At 44.2% G+C, this 18,760-nt stretch overlaps 10 protein-coding genes and 1 non-coding gene across 11 annotated transcripts; 6 read left to right on the plus strand and 5 right to left on the minus strand.

The window, feature by feature from the left end:
- Nucleotides 1-1,127: 1,127 nt before the first annotated feature.
- On the minus strand, nucleotides 1,128-1,769 carry VCUG_02529 (uncharacterized protein; the record flags this gene model as incomplete). Its single annotated transcript, XM_008077345.1, has 1 exon — nucleotides 1,128-1,769. The coding sequence occupies one exon, from the start codon at nucleotides 1,767-1,769 to the stop codon at nucleotides 1,128-1,130; it is 642 nt and encodes a 213-aa protein (XP_008075536.1).
- A 2,212-nt stretch (nucleotides 1,770-3,981) lies between these two features.
- On the plus strand, nucleotides 3,982-5,964 carry VCUG_02530 (uncharacterized protein). Its single transcript, XM_008077346.1, has one exon. It carries the CDS (start codon nucleotides 4,092-4,094, stop codon nucleotides 5,013-5,015), a length of 924 nt encoding a protein of 307 aa, XP_008075537.1. The 5' UTR covers nucleotides 3,982-4,091; the 3' UTR covers nucleotides 5,016-5,964.
- VCUG_02531 (uncharacterized protein) lies at nucleotides 5,211-5,888 on the minus strand (the record flags this gene model as incomplete). The annotated part of the gene is made up of 1 exon (XM_008077347.1): nucleotides 5,211-5,888. Exon 1 carries the CDS (start codon nucleotides 5,718-5,720, stop codon nucleotides 5,211-5,213), a length of 510 nt encoding a protein of 169 aa, XP_008075538.1. The 5' UTR covers nucleotides 5,721-5,888.
- A 60-nt stretch (nucleotides 5,965-6,024) lies between the features above and the next one.
- On the minus strand, nucleotides 6,025-7,830 carry VCUG_02532 (WEE protein kinase). The gene has a single exon (XM_008077348.1). The coding sequence runs from the start codon at nucleotides 7,729-7,731 to the stop codon at nucleotides 6,205-6,207; it is 1,527 nt and encodes a 508-aa protein (XP_008075539.1). The 5' UTR covers nucleotides 7,732-7,830; the 3' UTR covers nucleotides 6,025-6,204.
- Nucleotides 7,831-8,272: 442 nt separating this feature from the next.
- On the plus strand, nucleotides 8,273-9,600 carry VCUG_02533 (uncharacterized protein; the record flags this gene model as incomplete). Its single annotated transcript, XM_008077349.1, has 1 exon — nucleotides 8,273-9,600. The coding sequence occupies one exon, from the start codon at nucleotides 8,273-8,275 to the stop codon at nucleotides 9,551-9,553; it is 1,281 nt and encodes a 426-aa protein (XP_008075540.1). The 3' UTR covers nucleotides 9,554-9,600.
- Nucleotides 9,601-9,788: 188 nt separating this feature from the next.
- On the plus strand, nucleotides 9,789-11,067 carry VCUG_02534 (uncharacterized protein). Its single transcript, XM_008077350.1, has one exon. It carries the CDS (start codon nucleotides 10,026-10,028, stop codon nucleotides 10,914-10,916), a length of 891 nt encoding a protein of 296 aa, XP_008075541.1. The 5' UTR covers nucleotides 9,789-10,025; the 3' UTR covers nucleotides 10,917-11,067.
- A 162-nt stretch (nucleotides 11,068-11,229) lies between these two features.
- On the plus strand, nucleotides 11,230-11,302 carry VCUG_02830. Its single transcript has one exon. It is a non-coding gene; the product is annotated as a tRNA-Arg (tRNA).
- A 139-nt stretch (nucleotides 11,303-11,441) lies between these two features.
- Nucleotides 11,442-12,429, minus strand: VCUG_02535 (uncharacterized protein). The gene has a single exon (XM_008077351.1). The coding sequence runs from the start codon at nucleotides 12,424-12,426 to the stop codon at nucleotides 11,491-11,493; it is 936 nt and encodes a 311-aa protein (XP_008075542.1). The 5' UTR covers nucleotides 12,427-12,429; the 3' UTR covers nucleotides 11,442-11,490.
- A 305-nt stretch (nucleotides 12,430-12,734) lies between these two features.
- On the minus strand, nucleotides 12,735-13,205 carry VCUG_02536 (uncharacterized protein; the record flags this gene model as incomplete). The annotated part of the gene is made up of 1 exon (XM_008077352.1): nucleotides 12,735-13,205. One exon carries the CDS (start codon nucleotides 13,203-13,205, stop codon nucleotides 12,735-12,737), a length of 471 nt encoding a protein of 156 aa, XP_008075543.1.
- A 1,490-nt stretch (nucleotides 13,206-14,695) lies between these two features.
- On the plus strand, nucleotides 14,696-15,268 carry VCUG_02537 (uncharacterized protein; the record flags this gene model as incomplete). Its single annotated transcript, XM_008077353.1, has 1 exon — nucleotides 14,696-15,268. Exon 1 carries the CDS (start codon nucleotides 14,768-14,770, stop codon nucleotides 15,266-15,268), a length of 501 nt encoding a protein of 166 aa, XP_008075544.1. The 5' UTR covers nucleotides 14,696-14,767.
- Nucleotides 15,269-15,558: 290 nt separating this feature from the next.
- VCUG_02538 (uncharacterized protein) lies at nucleotides 15,559-17,367 on the plus strand (the record flags this gene model as incomplete). Its single annotated transcript, XM_008077354.1, has 1 exon — nucleotides 15,559-17,367. One exon carries the CDS (start codon nucleotides 15,559-15,561, stop codon nucleotides 17,365-17,367), a length of 1,809 nt encoding a protein of 602 aa, XP_008075545.1.
- Nucleotides 17,368-18,760: the final 1,393 nt, after the last annotated feature.

Here is an 18,760-nt window from a genome sequence, read left to right on the forward strand (position 1 = left end):
AAGCTGAAAAGTGAAATATGTGACCAGATCAGCAAGTTGGATGAACAGAATCCTCTGCTCATGTTGTTCAAAGCACAGGATACATACAGCTTCATCAGATATTATCTGTTGAAGGATCCCCAGTGAGTGTGCAGATGTGATGCCTGGTTAACATCAGAGACAGTTAAGTAAAAGTATCATTTCCGAATACATACTAAGAGATGTGTTTTATTGTTTCTATACCAATTTCGACATGACCTTCTCTTTCGTACTCTTTTATTCTGATGTGTGACTCTCTTGTTTTATCCTACATTTGATGCTGTTAGACACAGGTTTATTTACGCTTCTGCTGATTTCTAACATGATAATTACAATTTTTTCTTCAACCAAAACTTTCAATCTTCTATTGCAATGTTTCTCTCATCTGCTCGCAAAAGGAATACAACTACACCTAATACATTCACTGTTTCACATCTCGCATATCCATCGTTCACAATCACATCAAATCCGATTTTGACATTGTTTTGCCATACCAATATACCATCGTTATTGGAGGTGCAAGTATAGAGTCTGTTAGATCCACATCCCATTCTATGATCGAGTAGTTGCGACTGAATGCAGCCTCTTCATCTAAAACGGCCAGCAGCTAATATTGAGCTTGGTATCGCACTATTTCTTTACAGTATGTTTATTTACCACCATATGACCCTTTTAGCAAAAAAAGCTATTGCCTGCCAATGTGAAACAGTCGCTAAGATTTAGCTTCATAAACTATCAACCACTTATAATGACTTATCTGTGCCGTCTGCTTCTTCAGAAATTTACGAAGATGGGCTGTCATGAAATCCACCCCTAACCCTAAGCATGAGACACAAAGCCGTAAAGTCTGCTAATCGCTAAACAATTAAATACCTACATCCATCCGGTCCCACAACCCTGCCTTCATCACGGATGAGCGAAAAAGCACCAACCTATCCCACATAATTAACCGTGCACAATCGCTCCATCTGTAGACAGCAGTACAAATAGCACCAAAACGCGCCATCCTGCCTATACCACACGCTAACAACAGGGAACCATCTTTCCGAAGAAGAGCCTGTACCACATAACGCAAACTACCCAGACCAAATCAACCAATAATCAGCTTTTTATTGAACTGAGCAATCATCAATCAACTCATCATACACTTCATCATACACTTCACCAGCCTTTTTAGAAAACTCCTTAAAGCCGTCCAGGTGTTCTTCAACTGCCTTCGCTTTCTCCCAATCACGCTCGGCTTCCGATATAGTGAGGATCCAGAGAGACCCAAAATGAATTTTATGTGTATTTAACTTATAAAGCCAGCGAATCCGTCTCTTGAACAGGTCTTTCGTTATAAATTCGGTCTCAAAAGTATGATTCTTTTCAACATACCCGGATCTCCACCACTTGGGAGCGAGACCTGTAAGCCCGAAATCAATAGCCTTGGCAGCATCCCGGAATTCTATTGCATCCTCATACGACACCCAGCGTAAGGAGTAACCGGCTGTAAGAAAGTAATCGCCAGAAAGATTTCCACCTACCCGCATCCTAAAGCCGGTTACGATTCCGCGGCTATTCTTCTGGATAAACCCTACAAAGTGACCTTTTACGTAAAACGACTCATCCCCATCAGCAAGTTCTTTTCTCTTATAAGGTAGGTCAAGGAACAAATCATGCGACCAAGTAAAATCATCAGGTTTGCAATCGATCTTTAAATAAACAGAAGGACAGGCAACAAAACAAACGAACATAAAGAGCATATTCATGTGTCTTACAGTATGCTCATATTTATATTTTTGAAAACGTTTTTATCCATAATGACGCTGTGTGTTTACGCTGTCTTCTTTGAAGATGACATGATAAGGAACTTTTCATCTGCTTGATGCAAGCAATCGCTGACATTTCGTATTGAGCTATAGAATAATTGCTAGACACCATAGTTTAACCATTGTACCAGGCACTATTTTTTTATTTTTGCATGATCCTATGACATGTACAAAGCGATATGAGTGTTTTGAGTTACAGTGTGTAAAATGCTAGCATAATGTCAAAACATAACTATCACAACAGGCCGATAAAACATTTTATAATGTTGTAGAATAGAAATTTGGTTGTTGGAGACCAGAGCCAACAAAGTTGTATGATCGAAATCAAATCATTACCTCCTTGTACCTTATCGAGCACAATATTATGTTGGGACATCAGCACCTTGACCATGTCTACATTTTACGGCACTGCTGTATCCATGCACCTGTCTTTGTGTTGCCTCCAAATTTTATTGAGTTACCGCATCGTAAGAGTGTCCAGGCTGCTCTTCCGCACCAGATGATAATCGTTTTGTATTTTGCACGCACATCAATCATTTCATGATAAAAATGTGCGCAACTCGTTCGTTATACCCGTGTAAATTTGGTTTAGGTGCAAAGGCACATACTGCTCGGATTATCACACCGATGCACCAGCAAGTTCATAAATATCACACCATGTCCCAGAATTGACCTGCCAAGAAATTCCTTCTATTTTCGGAACAAGAAACGGTGTGATCCCTCAGTACAGTTACATATTCTTAATCGATGCCCAGTGATCTATTTAGGAGCTTTACGTATTTTTACAGCATAGCCTTCACAACAAAAGAATGTCATAAATTGCACATGGGGTCGTTGTACCACAGATAGTGGATTTCAGTGAAATAAGTAACATGCACGGTAACTGTTTTACATCGTTTGAACGCACCGATAGGACCGTAGGACAATCAATTTTATCATCTGATACGGATCAACGATGCGAACACGTTCGTTAATAGAACCGAAATGGTGATGGCACGAATGGACAGTCGATGTAACCAAGCTGACCGAGCATTTTCTAAGCCATCAAAAGGTACTGATATACCTCCTTTGAGCATGATGTGTGCAAGCTGCTCGGCTCATACAGTACCCGTAACACGTCTTAGTCGCAGTTAGCCACTGCAACAACTCTGTTCCTCACGTCGTCGTTAAACGAGGTAATCATAACATTGCAGCACCTATGCCAAACATTCAATAAATACGCAGAAAATGCGTAACTTGGCTGGGGGTAGTAACACATTATCAGCGATTGAAATGGGTAAAACTGAGTAGGTTGATGTATACGTGATATATCGGGTGAATATGTCATAGACAACGCAGAGAATAGGAACAAATGATCAAGCGCCGTGACAGAGCGGGAGATAGTAAGATGGGAAGAAGAAGGTGTCAAAAATGAAGAATTGAACGCTCTTCTACAGATCACGAGTTAATCACCAGATTTGATTATTATACCAGCTACTTCTTACCATGCCATACCGTCCATACCAACACAGTTGAAGTGCTGTGATTTAAACGCACTAAAAATTGCATTTCTGCCAAAAATATGTACAAAGCTAAAAAATGATAATTAGAGTCAAATTACTCAATGAAGGTCTTTTTATTCGATGTTGAGAGAAGGGCGGTAATTTATCAAAAAGAGAATTATAAAAAGGAGCAGACCCTTTTAAGCATAACATGAATAATGTGCACTGGTCATCTAGCAACGCGTTTCTTACGCTAAACAATGGTGTTTGGTGCACCAGACAGGTAAAATAGTATTAAATTTGCTAAAAAACTGAATTGAACAAAATCACCGTAATCGTACCAAATGCTAGCAGCATGTAGCGTTTTACCGCAGATATATCAGTGCTCGTGAACAGCGGTGGTGCCACAGCATTATTTTATCAAAATACTGTGATCCATGAAAAGGCATGACCGATTGTAACGGATGCAAGTGTGAGTGAGGTGGTGAAGTGTTTTTATCATAAGCGTATTTCCAAGGACGTTCCTATCGATCAGTATTTCTTTGATATTTACTTTTTTTTATTATTTATTAATAAACTGCTGATGGTACACTCCCTATTAACAATCCACTAACCCTACACTCCTCCATTATCAATCCGCTAACCCTACACTCCTCCATTAACAATCCACTAATCAATCCCTTAATACCGTTTGTCATCAAAATGCGTTTGAAATCGTTGACAATTCGTATCACGCTCTGTTTCGCTGTTTATTTAAAAAACACGAAAAAAACAAAGCGGGATGGGTGAAATGAAATACAACGATATGAACTTGTACCAGGACTCGGAGGACGAGGAAAGACTGATGAAACTGCCAGAAGCACAGCGCGAAGAGATACTGTACAGGCGGTACATGAAGATCAAAAAACTGGAGGAGAAGAAAGAGATGGAGCACAGGATAGACGAGCTGGCGGAGCAGAGCACCAAGAAGGAGCACGAGAGCGCTGTGCACAGCGAGTGTTTGACATATGAAACACTGTGTGATGTGCTTGTGCCGCGTTCGCTGCTCGCCAAGAACGTGTACAAGCCGATGTTTGACAGGCTGGCGGGCAATTACGTACGGGTGTGCTTCAAGAGCGGGTATGTGATCAAAAGGGTGGAGGGCATAGAACGCGGTGATGAGTACTTCGTGGACGAGGGAACGAAGAATTACAGGACAAACAAGAGCATCTGCATACTGCACGGAAGCAATACACGGGAGAAGATCCCCATGTCGTTCGTGAGCAACAGCAAGCCGTCATTTGCAGAGTATGACCAGTTCAAGGACAGCAATCCGGACATTTCCGTATGTGCGCTCGTCAAGAGGGCGCACAGCTTCAGGAATCTGATGACACGCGAGCTGAGCGCTGCCGAGCGCAAAGATGCGCAGGAGGAGAGAACAAGGTTCTACAGGGACAAGCGCAAGAATCTGATGGAAAAGATTCGGCTGATCAGGGAGAGAGACGACGCGTATAAGAACGGAGATGTTGAGAAGGTCAAGGCGGTGCAGAGGCGCATTGATGAGATTGACGAGAAGGACAAAGACCCTGAGGAAGAGAAGGAAAGGGAAATTTGGGACAGAATAAATGCGAAGAACCGCAAAATCAATTACGAGAAGGGCGTGAGAGCCGGTCTTGAAAAGGCGAGGAACAAGGATGGTACGTACGGTACTGATCCCAAGAAATGATCGGTTTGTTAATTAATAAATGCAATTTTAGGCATTTACAAGCGTTTGCGTACGAGCGGTACGTTTTCTGGGAAGGATTGTACGCGAGCATCTTCGTGGACCGTGATCATGGAACATGTCCAGCAGATGCATCCGTAGGTATGGATGATCCTGTTTGTATGAGTTGACTGATCATATCAACAATTCGTGGTTTCCTCATCGATGAAGCACACAGATAAGCGCGAACAACCCGGCTGTAAATCCGTAGATCGTTAATGAACCGTACCGTTTGCCCATAGAAATGCGTTCATGCGCCGTAGTCAGCAATTTGACTGGCAAAAACGAAGGCCCTAATAACACGAAATGACCGGTCCTGCTGCCCAACCCACGTTTTAAATTGTAGAACGAAATCGGCAACCAAACGAATCTTTTCGTCTGTTCCAGCGGTGTACCCGTCTGCACTGAGCTGATACGCCCGTACATTACATGACCGATCCCATCAAATACTGTACGAGCAATGTTCCTGTTGTACAGCACATCACCCAACCGTGTTGTACGACACGTCGATCTCTGCTCAACGTGCTGCTCATCCCGCGTTTGTGTACGTACTCTTTTGTTAAATATAAAAAACCGTTTTGATACGTTCACAGGCATAAATTTTATTTTGCAAGAAGATCTGTTGCCCTGTTCTAAAAAGCAAATACTCACCGATGATTTACCATGCATAAACAGTAATAACGTATTTTATACACAACCGGTCGCGAAAGGGGTGTAACAATGCGTGGCATAGGTAGGAATGTTTTAGTTTACGGGGAAAGGCTGTTCTTGTACGTTGTTGTTGTTTATGAGTTGGTACCTTCAAGACCTGGACGAAATAACAATTTTGTACTTAGGTTTTTAGGGCAGGGCTAGCAAAGAAAGGAGGTATAAAAATACGGAGCAGCATAATTTAATAACAGCATAATTTAATAACAGTAATAACAATAATAACAATAATAACATTAATAACATATTTAATAATAATTTAATATTCTAAACTCCATTTTATAAACCATATTCTACAACACTATCTTATGCTCTACAACACTATCTTGTGCTCTACAACACTATCTTATGCTCTACAATATTACCTGGTACCTCACCCTTTCACTGCCCTACCCCCTATCATACCATAAATACAAAACAAGGTGTTATCCTACACGTACACCACCTACCCTCCCCACTCATCGTACTTACCTTTAAAGTACGCGTACACTCTTTCCACATCCATCCTATCATCTGCTCCACCAAGCACACTCCTCAGCACCCCCTCATCATCCCTGCAAAACGTGCTGCACTCGAACCTGCCCTCCCTCAATTCATGCCAATACGCGCCGTTCGATGGCAGATCAATGCCCTCCTTTATTTCCAGCCATATCAATGCCAGCGAAAATAGATCGGAGGAGTAGTGGTAACTGCCTGCGAGCGCTTCTTTTGAAAGGTAACGGGGCGTGCCTTCCTGCTGGAGGGAAGAATATGCAAATTTTGAGATGTTAAAATCTGCAAGCTTGAAGAGCAGTTTGAAGTGCGGAAATGCACCGTTGTTCGTTTTATCACTTCCTTCCTTCTTTTTATCATTTCTTGCACCGCAAGCCATGCTACTCCTTCCTTTTCTTTTTTTAATATTTGTTTTTCTAGCATTTCTTTCTTTATGCTCCGTTCCCTCCTCATCGCACCCATCCCCGCCATCACAACCGGTATCAACGCATTCCTCACCAAGCACGTACCCCCTCGTCTCACAGTACCAGTGCACATACCCCTCAATCTCCCTCACCACACCCTTCCCACCACCCCGCTCCACACTCATCAAAATATTACCGGGTGCAACATCACAGTGCATAACACCCGCTCTCTTAAGCTCGACCAACGCTGCACACATCTCCATCATAAAATACGCTACGAACCGCTCGCTCAGCGCACTCTTCCTCAGCTTGTACACGTACTCCACGAGGTTAAGGAACGATCCTAAGTTGCAGTGCTCCGTTTCAACGTACAGGTGCGAATTGATAGACCATGCACGGTGCAGCCTGACTGCGTGTGGAGAGGTGCGCAAAGCTTTCAGTATTTGTATTTCTGTGAGGTACTCGTTCTTCTGGGTGGCTGAGAGCAGCGCTTTTGTTGATATTTTGAGTGCTGAGAGGGAACGATCCATGAGATTGGTGCGGTTATTTGTTGCACTTGCGGCGGTACCACAATTCGCAGTGCACTTGCCCGTACCGTAGCACGCGCTCTCATTGTTACCGCTTCCGCCATCTCCCAAAACACGGGCAGCCCCAAACAAATCATTCAATCCATGAGCAGCACCGTGCCGTGCGCTCATCTGTGCGTTAATATCCGTGTTAAAATCAAATCGTTGCTCCACGTTCCTCCTTATCAGGTACACGTTGGAGAAGTCTCCCTGTCCGATCAGCGCGACGGGCACAAAGCATTCGATCTGTTTATGCATGGCAGTACAATTTTTTATACTTTCTTTGTTCTGATGGTCTGTGCTGCTGCATTCGCTATTCGCAGTTTTATCGTTCGTATCCGCAATTCTGTCACTGCCACTACAATCGTTGCTACCAACCCCGCACTCATCGTAGATGACCTCAAGTATTCTCATCGTACACCGCTTTCTCTTCGCAACGTTCCTCTGCGGTGTGGAGGGCGTCCGGTCAAGCACGACAAATTTTTTATCTTTTTTGTACTGCCTTGTCATTGCCTCGGTGTTGGTTGTGGGAAGATGAGGTTTTTTATTTTTTTTTGATTTTGGAGGGAAAGATGGGGGTGTGAAGAATATTTTGGCACAGCAGGGCGCTGTTCTACTATGAGGGGTATTTTTACCGATTCGTATTATTTACGTGAGGACCTACCGGCAAAGAAAATGGGAGCAGGGTGAAAATAGCGGCACCGTATGTTGCAACATGGAACGGAATAGCGGCCGAGCACGGCCCTGAATACGAAACGTAGAAATAAATTGGAAGTGCAAACAACAACGGTTGCATACAGGGAGCAACAATGAAACGAACAAGGAAATAAAATAGCAAGTATGTGGGGTGTATGAGCGGGCTAAACAATAGAGTTAAATGAAGAAAACCTACTATTACAGCATTACTTTCATATTTTCTATAAAATGTGTTTTAAATATTAATATTAGCTTTCCATAAATAATACATCGCACACACAGCATCATACTGCCGCATCTCAAAACAGATCATGTTTCACCGCATCCCCATAAACACTCGGTACCATTCCCACTTATGAACACCCTCATCATATCATACGTACTGCTCTACTACATCGCATCAATTACCCTGGGTTTTTCCACATCGTATTTGCTCTCCAAGTCGAGCTATCATTTCAGGTACCCGCTGTTCTTCAGCACGGTGCAGAATTTCGTGCATTTTGTGATGGCTAAGATCGTGTTGAGGATGAGGAAGGGATTGGTTGAGGGTGCTGCTGATGGGTGTTGCGGGTGCGGGGGATGTAAGTGTGGGAGTGAAGGGTGGGGTGGAGATACGGGGAGTGGAACTGTTGGGGATGGCAGTGAGAACGGTGAAGAAGGAAAAAAGAATGTGGCCGCTAAACAGGGCCTGTTGTTCGTATCAAACGGTGTGTTAAAGCAATGCGGTGAGATTGGGGACAAGGACTTGATCGTGTTTTACGAGGAACATGAGAGAATTGATGGATGGGGGAGGAGAAATAGGTTGAGAAGGGATGGTAGGGGGGGTAGTAATGGGAAGGGTGAGGATTTGAGTGTTGGCAGGGACAGCACCGGCAATACAACAGATAACGAAACAAATAACAAAACAAATAACGAACACAGAGCAGCACACAACCACATGCTCGTGCCGGGTACGTGCCGCAAGCATGCCACAGTCCTAAACTGCATAAATACGCTGCCATGCACCCTTACGGGTGCACTGGACATCTCACTAAGCACGTACTCCCTAACAAACGTATCATTCGCTCTGTACACAATGGTGAAGAGCAGCTCTCCAATATTCATCCTGCTCTCCTCTTTCGTTCTCAACAACGAGCCCGTCTCATTCCGCACATTCTTCATCATCTTCCTGATCGGCCTGGGCACCTTCCTCATCACATTCTCCCACGACACGCTCAACCTCCCGCAGGTACTGCCCATCCTGTTCGCATCCCTCATATCGGGCATACGCTGGTCGCTCATCCAGCGCTACCTCTCAGCACACACCAACATCTTCACATTCATCGCAACCATCAACCTAAACATCTCTGCCATCCTGCTCATCCTCGCCATATACATGGAGGGCCTGCCCATACTCAACATGCACTCATTCTCTCTGATTGTAACGCTCTCCGTTATTTCATTCTTTCTTGTTTGGAGTGAATATACGATACTGAAGTGCTTTAGCTGCGTGTTTCTGTGTGTGCTAGGCATTGTCAAGGAGATGAGCATTGTGGTGGTGAGCGTGTACATGGGGAAGGTGCGGCTGGAGGGCGTTAATTGGATTGGGTTGGTGCTGAGTATGAGCGGGTTGTTGATGTATGGGGTGAAGAAGTGATGAGGAGGAAAGATGAGGAGGAATGATGAGGAGGAAAGATGAGGAGGAAAGATGAGGAGGAAAGATGAGGAGGAGATGATGAGGAGAAATAAGTAATAGATTTAAGAGAAATATCAATTGTTAGGGTATAAAATAGAAAAATAAATGCGATTGGCTGCTCCACTTCCCTTCATGCACCAGAACAGCAACCTATGCTTTTTCATAAAAGGATCCACCCCTTAAAATCACCGTTTCATTGCCCTTCACTGTGCGCGTTGCGGCAGGGCAAAAATTAATTTTTAATTGCAGATCGTACCTTTTTACGTATTTGGTGGTCAACATTGAACGGACAGCATGAAGAAAATGTTTGCAAGCGTGAGAATAAAATAAAATTAGCATGTATGAGGTGTGAGGAATACGAACGGCACATTAAACGGTGCTGTTATTGCATTTCTTATCGCACCCCCTTATTTTGCCATCCCTTCGCACCCCCATGAAAAGCACCACAAATCCGCACATCGATCCCCAAGAAGTGGCGCGTTTAACCCGCAAAACAGCACAGGCCCTACGAAAATCATTCTTCAAGTCGCCAGACTACGCCACGGCATGCATCCACACATCGGCCCTAGCCCTGCTCACCACACCTTTGAACCACTACAAATGTGCGCTTCTCCAGATCATGCTCAAGGAGAACTCCGATGCGATGTTCAGCATGCTTAAGGCAGCCGAGTTTAGCGCGTATTTCTATGAGCGGGCGGGTATGCTCAGCTTTGTGAACGGATGCTATTCTGTGGGCGGGAACGCGTTTGTTAAGGGATATGAGATGGTTGGGGATGATAGGGTGTTTGGAAGTGTTAGGGGATGGGCTGGGGAGAGGGAGAGTATTGTTGTGGAGATGATGAGGACGGGGAAGGACTGCGATGTTGTTGAGGATTACGAGAGGTACTGCTGTGCGAGGGCAGAACAGAACAGCACAGGTAGCGGTAACAGCGCAGGTAACACAAATATTGTCAATCCACCGGTGCACCTCTCCACGCTCTCATACATCCCCGTTACCGATACATCGCTGCCATCCACAAAGCTAAATTACCTGCACAACGCCCACGTTCTCTACAAAAAGGCCCAAATGCCAAAAACAGCAGATCTGATAAAATTAAAAATACTGAAGGAATGCATCATCCAGAGGAAGTACGATCATGCCGTATACTACGCACACGCCAATACGGATGTGATGAGAATGTTGCTGTTTCTGAACGGTGGTGAGGATGAAGAACTGAGAGTTATGGATGAGAGTGAGGTTAGGATGATGGGGATTGATGAGTGTGGAGGGATGTTGGTTGAGGAGGTGTTGGGGAGAAGGAACAGCGAGTATGAGCTGTTGTAGGGTGCACGTTAAGATTTGTTGGATTCTTAGGTTTGGTGTTTTGATGAGTGAATGAATGAGTGATGGAGTGATGAAGCATGGCAATGAAGTAGTAAATAAATTGGTGCGTGGCATTCACACAGAGATAAATAAAAAGCACCGAACATTCGCATTCCTTTTGGTGATCTCTTCGTATACGTTGGATGAACGGTTGTTCTACGCAAACGATTGCTCGTATCTTTGACACGAAGAATTTTTTAATATGCACTGCAATTTAATTTATGCACACCTGATCAAAGCGCATTACAAATACGGAATTGTGTGTAAATTACAAGGACTCATAGCTTAATGGTTAGAGCGTCGGCCTACGGAGCCGGAGGTTTCGAGTTCAAGTCTCGATGGGTCCCTTGTTTTTGCAGGTTGTGAAAGAACTTGCGTATCGAATCGAGCAGAGCAAACGGTGCGGTTCGTGGTGTTTGGCGGGCCGGTTCATTTGCTCACCGGTAATTGTTCAGACTATGCACAGTGCGTTCTACTACCTGTTTATGCACAATTAAGTATTTAATAAATTTTGTACGCATAAACACGCTGTCCTTCACCGTGCTATACCAGCAATGCCGCGCCTCCTCATGTACCCAACAACGCACATCCCCACAACCAACAAACACTCGCACCACCCAACCGCCCACATCGCATACCCCCTGCCACCAAAGTACCCACCAACAATCCACCGCCTCACCACCAGCACAGGCACCATATCAGCACACAGCATCACGTGCTCCACCTCGTTGTACCCCAGGAATGAGACGAGCACGTGCATGGTGTAGCGGGATGTGAGCAGGAGGTACACGAATGTGCATAGGTAGAGCAGAATGAGCGGATGGTAGTACGGATCGAATATGTTTAGGAGAGCGAAGCTGTGTACGTTAGGGGATGGGTGCAGCCATGGGATGTGGGGAGCGGAGCTGCTGTACGACCATTTTGCAAGATTAGCCAATTGCACTGCATTTTTACGGTTATTATTGGCAGCGGCATCGGCAGCAATACCAGCACAACCATCAGCGCAACCATCAACACCACACCCCACCCATTCACTCCATCCACTGTCCGCAACACTCCACACATACCAACCAATCAATGCCACACTTTCCTTAAAAATCCATCCATACCTTGCACACACCATAAACACCACCATTTTAATATTACAGTACCTGTTCTGGAACACAACATCGTACACCGGGTTGGAATGTGCGATGAAGGGGTGCAACGACAGATTGAAAAGATGAACGAGCGGCAGTACGTACATAATACGCGTGCTAGCACACGAATTACTAATCGTACCGGTACGTGCACTGCCACGCACTGCACACCATGCCTTGGTCACTGTACGGTACACCAGCTCTTCCACACGCTCATCTTTTGTGGTGAGCCATGCCAGCACTCCGTTTGAAGGGATGGTGCGCTTTTGCAGAATGTGGTGCGCTATGAACGGCACGGTGGTGAACAAAATGAATTTGAGTTTGCTGAACATGTGGGATAGGCAGGGTGGATGAAATATTTTATTAATTTTAATGACGTGGTGGTTGTGATTGCATTGCAGTGCTACATTTCAACAGGTGCACTGTGTTAACACGGCAAAAATACGAATTGGTACGAATTAGGATTGTACGGTGGGAGGAGCAGTCTACTACGACTGGACCTATGCACAACGACAGTGCACACCACTCTCTGCCAGCAATACCATGGCTTTGCAGTACGAAACGACAGCACAACGAATCAATACCACCAGCCAATGCACCACACCAATCACACCGCTCTACTTAATTTTTTTAATTATACTCATTCCTCCCTGTTCTCCTTCTTAAGCTCATCTGCCATCCTCCTAAAAACCATCTTCTCCTCCTCATTCATGCTCTTCCACCTTCTACTCAGCTCAACAGTATGCTCCCCAAAACTACCCTCCATCTTTTTATATTCAGCCGCCACAAACAAATTGTAAGCACTCTTGGGCCTTTTCTTCTTGTGCTCCTTACCAATCGCTTCGCAATCCTGCTTATAAAGATCGCTCGCCTTGTACCGCACATACTCCTCACGGTACGCTACCAACCGTTTCTGGTAATCGTTCTCGTATTGCTTGCGCTCTTCGTCTGATAACGCGCGCCATTTGGTCGCGAAGTGCTGGCGCTGGTCGGGCGGTAACATCGATTTGAGAGACTCATCTGTTTTGCGTAGATGGGAACAGAACGATAAAAAAGAGGAGGCTGGCTTTTTTGGGGCGTGGGCTAATCTTTGACGCGATTTCTTTGGCATTTTGGATGGGTTAAAAAATGAAAGGAATTTAAAGGGAATAATGGGGGGGAAAGGAATGTGTTGATTGGTTGGAGTGTGATTTTGGATACGTTAGTTGGATGAAGGGATATTGAGATGTGCAATAAATAACTGATGAGATGCGCAGTAAATAACTGATGAGATGTGCAGTAAATAACTGATGAGATGTGCAGTACAGAAATGTGAACCATACAAAAGTAACCGTAAAACACAAAGCCATAATCTCAGTGCTACTCCCCACAAATAAACCTTCCAATACCAAACACACATCATTCACTAACAAATCACCAAATCTGTAACAATCTTACCATTTGTTACAGATTTACCTTCAAATAACGGACAGGTAGCAAGAAAGACATGCTAGAGCATTCAACAGATGTAGTAAGTTATTTGAAGAAGCGTAGGGTGTGTGAACGGTGCATAGAAAATATAAATAGTGCAAAAAGTACGGATTATGTGCTGTTAGTGGATTTAAAGATTGTGCGGTTGAAAATATACGGTGGTAGAAACTGTGTAGAATGGGAGATACCGTGGTGAGATGGCATTAAAGTGAAGAGTTGTACTGCAATACGTGCATTTGCACCAAATGCTGTGATGCGCTCATCATCAAAAGTGTTGAAACGGTTGTAGAACAGCACCGCGCTTCATTCCCAGTACTTGTCTTACTTTGTTGAACGAGGGTGCATTCATTGCGGTACCACGACATAATTCCGTAGTAATAACCGTGATGTGTGATATAGCACGGCATTGATGATGCGATTAGTTAACGTAACGGTAGGTGTGTTTTATTGGTGTGCATGTTAAGCGGTGTGTAAAGAGTTGTTCTTACGTGTGGTAGCTGTGATAAAGAATGCAGTGGTTATCCCAGCGGTACTTAACATGGGGTATGATCACAACGGGACTTGCTCCTATTCACAGGTGTTCAAATACCGTAAATCACCGTACAACTCCTCACAAGGTACCATGTGTTTGATACTCCTCCCAATTGCGAACACGGATCTACCCGTGATAACGATCCTCCCAGACAACACCAACCATTCCACACCACTTCCAAGTACTATGCGTTCAACCCCTTCCTAAAATACAAAAAAATATTTTACAAATCCTTGCCTACCCCTCCATGCTAACAATAAAGATAGGCGCACAAGTGCAGCACAGCCAGCATCCCACAAAGATATTCACAATTGCAGGCATAAAATCACCAACACAGGTACTGCTGAACTGCGAGGATGAGTATATGCTTAGCAGCGTGAGGCCGCTACGTGCTATCACGGAGATGGGAAAGGATGTAAGAACTATGAGTGATTATGAACGGTTCGTGTGGGAGCGAAGAGAAGATGTGGAGAGACAGGTGTTGGAGGAGATGATGAGTGCGAAATAAAGCGATTATTTAGGATGTGCGCTACAGCTGTGTTCATCGGCATGCGTAGAATGGTAAGGATAGCACGTTTAGTTACTTTTCAGCACCTGTTACATCACTGGTTCCATTCACGCATTCTCTTGGTGTACCATATCAAACCATGTACGGAATTGCTGTGTGAACCATGAACATGACATTGCTGGGAGAATGGCACTCTGTCGTATCGGTACGTTTCATCGTTATGTGCTCATTCCGCTTTTTTGTGCACAATCCACTGCCCTTGCTAGTTCTTCTCAAAGTGGTAAAACGTACGCATCGCGTTACTTCTCCCCAATTATGTTTATCATTTTTAGTGCTATCCTCAGCACAAAGCATTCTTGGTGTATTAGCTGGGTGCTACTTGTATTTTGCTATTTTACCATTTATTCAACTGCCTTACTATTTACGTACCGTGATAGCTAATTGTTCCTCATTTGTTTGTCACTTCATGTTCAGCATGGCAAATCTATTTTTTACTTGTACAATACACCGTACCTGCTTTGATTACTTTTTGAAGAATTGCGCTTTGATCATTAACAATGTAGCGTGCGGTTCTATCACACTATACCGTACGTACTGCTTTCCCTGCCCTATGCAATGTTTTTTACTTCACATCCCATCTCTTCCAACTATCCTATTCATTTAGGGTTCATCAGTACCTTGCAATTAACACCATTCTATTCGCTCATCAACGCAGCTACATTTCAACTTAAAACCACCCTATCAGATTACCAAATGCAAACACTACACCGTACCTACCGGTAACGGTCACGTAACAGGTACCGTGCTATAAACAGCATACTTACCACCGTATTGCTACCATTGGTACCGCAAATGCACACGCTCTTCGTACCTTTACCGCATTGCCTCCCCTCTATTACCACTGTATTGCCAATTTTGCTCCTTGTCTTCAACTGATCAGCACTGAAACGACAAATGTTTTGCATTCAAAACAACAACACTATAAATAAAACTGTGATTGTAATAACATTAATGAATAATAAAAATGACAATATACCACAGCGAGGTAGGCCTAAAAAGAAAATATCGTTCTTTGGTGCCAATAATAATAATTTGTATGCTGAGTGTAACAGTGCGGAGATGTTTGGCTATAACTACGGAATGAACGAGGATGAGGTAAAGAGCTATGGAAAGGACGGCGGGGATGGTGGTGCAAAGGATTACGGCAATGATGGTTATTACGGGAACTTTTACAACTACCAGCCTTACAGCTATGACATGAATGGTTGTTACGAGAGCCCGCACAAGGAGATGGAAAATGGCAGCAATATGGAGAGTGGAGGGATGATCAGCAGTGTTGAGAGTATGGGTGGGGGCAGTTCTGCTAATCATGGTGCCTCGGAGAGTGGTGGCATGGGCATGAGCAGTAATATGAGCCATATAAGCAATGTTAACGGCATGAAACGGAAGATGAACGAGGGAATGGGCATGGGCACCATGAACAACAGCAGAGGCATTCACATGATCGACCACGAGAGCAATGCCAATACGGCCGCGATGAGCAGCGTGTCGCCGGGCAACAGTGGCATGGTAATGGGCAGCAATGACATGAACATGCGACCTGATACTAAGATTAGATTGGGCAATAACATACGCATTGATAGCTCACACAGACAGGACAGTACAAACTACGGGGCACTTAGAAGACATGACGACAGCCTGCCATCCATGAATAGCGTGAACGGCATGTCCTCCACCGCCGGTTACACCAACGCTCCCATGAACACAGGCAACGGTATGGGAATGCCTAAGATGGGTGGAAACAACGGTATTGGTATGGGCGGTGGCTACAACCCGATGGAGTACTCCGGTAATTACAGTAATGTAGGCTACAATCCCGGTCTAGGCGTAGTTCCTGGAAATGATAGTTTCGGTTACAATCTCAATCACGGTGCTATGAACGGTAGCATGGTGGGCGGTAACCCGAACCATGCCGGCATGCCCCCGAGTCATTCCGGTGCAGGTATGGGCCATTCTGGCGTAAATCCGAACCTTTCCGGTGCAAATTCGAACGGCAGTAATTTTCCAAACTACACTCCAAACATGAACAATACCGGGTACAACAACGCATACTACAACTATCCTTACCAGAACTGCCCAGCAACACCATCGAACGGCGCGGCATGTACCCCTTACAGCAAGGCTCCTAGCACGCCGGGCACGGGCACAAACAACATCTTCATGAACGACATGTTCATGAACCAGGAGAACGCGTACATCAATCCATGGATGAACAAGAAGAAAAGAAAGAACAATCCGCTGCTCTGGCAATACATCAAGCAGCATCAGGACTTCTATCCGGGCATCATGCATCCAAGCAAGTACTCATCGCTCGATTTCATCCAAGGTATGAACAAGACACAGAAAATGTACCTAGGAAGCATCAAGCGCATGCCAATCATAGAAAAGAACAACAGCAATTCCATCCTGCCGTTGTACCTCAACTCGGCGAGCATTCTTGAGAACTCGATGCACCACACCGAGTTTATGCGGGTGAGCAAGTCGTTTTTTGCGCGTATAAAAAATTTGGACTACGAGAACGTTACGGTGCAGCAGCTCAAAAACATCATGAAGGAGTTCGGACTGAACCACACAGGCAAGAAGATCGATCTCATAGAGCGCGTGAAGAGTACCAAAGACCTGATCAGCGAGAAGCTGAAGGAAGAGAAGGTGGAGAGGAAAGGCGATGAGAAGGAGAGCACGATGGACAGTCTTTTCTTTTAATATATAATTATTATTTAATAGAGTTCTAGAACGTAATAAGGAAATGTAATTTAATGCATGCGATAATTTATGCTATATGCATTGAAATGATGGATAATTAAATATCTTGCAGATTGGAAATTGTGTTGCTGGTTCTGTTGCATACCTGTGATGTTTTGGTTGTTGAAATACGAAATGGTATTGAATTGGTTTAGAATTTTTATATTCGTTGGCAGGACATTCTTTGTCTGCATGCTCTTTGGGCCCTTTGATGCCACGCCAAAGATCATGTAATTGAAAATGCGCATGTCAAAAAAAAAGGCTTTGTTCTGTGGGGTAGAGAGTATCAGATCATTTGTGGTTTCTGATCTTCACTACATCCCTAAACAACCTTTCGTACAGTGCCTTTGTCAGAGAACAAAACTGGGGCTCATCTTCATCAAGAGCCAAAGAAATATACAATGGGCCATCCATTGTGAGAAAATACGTAAGTCCTACCATTTCTTCAATGGCATGGTGGTATGTCTCAAATGTTTTTTAACGGCAGAGATAGCCCCTTTGCAGTTTTTGCACATTCCATTTTGATCGCATGGTATGCAGAGGATCAGTACGCATATTTTGCTGATTTTAGCCTGCAGTTCACATCCCTTTAACCTTAGCAATGTAATTTTCACGTAAGATGGTACAAATTTAGTTTAATAACGTATCGCTATAATTCCATACCAAGTTCAAATGCCCGACCGGCTCGGCACCATCGATCACTTATACCTCCAAAATTTGGAACATAACTGATGAAATGGCCCATACTCTACGCAATTTCTATTTTTGTCAGAGGCAACAAACCGTTCACAAACAGCCGTGCTCCTTCTCGACATCCAAAGTGCAACCTTAGCGGTAAGTAAATTCGATTAATCCGTTCTCATGATCGTAATTTCGTATTAATGTTAGTAAACGAGCTTTCATAAAAATGCAATTTCCTTACCTGTCATGAATAGAGCTAAAATTTCGGGTCATCCCGAACAAAGCAAAGAAATGAAAATAAGTCGTAGAATTTATTGAGTATGCTCGTACACCGACATGCCATTTGTTACCGGCTGTGTACCGCATCATCAACTGTCCATCTCCTTCACGCACTCACCGAAATACCTCACCATTCCATTCAAACCGAATATTCTGGCCTTGCCACCACAACAGGCACTAACGGTCCTTCCACCTCTGTGACACAGGGTACACACGCAATGCCCACATTCGTACAGATACAGGTAGTTCGGCAATTTGCAAATGTTGCAGCTCAAAAGTGCCTTTAGATCGCTGAATGTCTGCTCGCGATGAAGAATTGAGGATGATACAATTGTGTAATCAAGGGACTCCGTCATTTTTTTTGGTGAATTCTTCATTTCTTGGGCTTTGATTT

Source organism: Vavraia culicis, assembly GCF_000192795.1.
Source record: "Vavraia culicis subsp. floridensis unplaced genomic scaffold supercont1.72, whole genome shotgun sequence".
Lineage (NCBI taxonomy): Eukaryota > Fungi > Microsporidia > Pleistophoridae > Vavraia > Vavraia culicis.

Bases quoted from the DNA above. Each gene is read 5' to 3' on its own strand.
- VCUG_02530 (XM_008077346.1), top strand. From the start codon at position 4,092: ATGGGTGAAATGAAATACAACGATATGAACTTGTACCAGGACTCGGAG.
- VCUG_02532 (XM_008077348.1), bottom strand. From the start codon at position 7,731: ATGACAAGGCAGTACAAAAAAGATAAAAAATTTGTCGTGCTTGACCGG.
- VCUG_02534 (XM_008077350.1), top strand. From the start codon at position 10,026: ATGAAAAGCACCACAAATCCGCACATCGATCCCCAAGAAGTGGCGCGT.
- VCUG_02535 (XM_008077351.1), bottom strand. From the start codon at position 12,426: ATGTTCAGCAAACTCAAATTCATTTTGTTCACCACCGTGCCGTTCATA.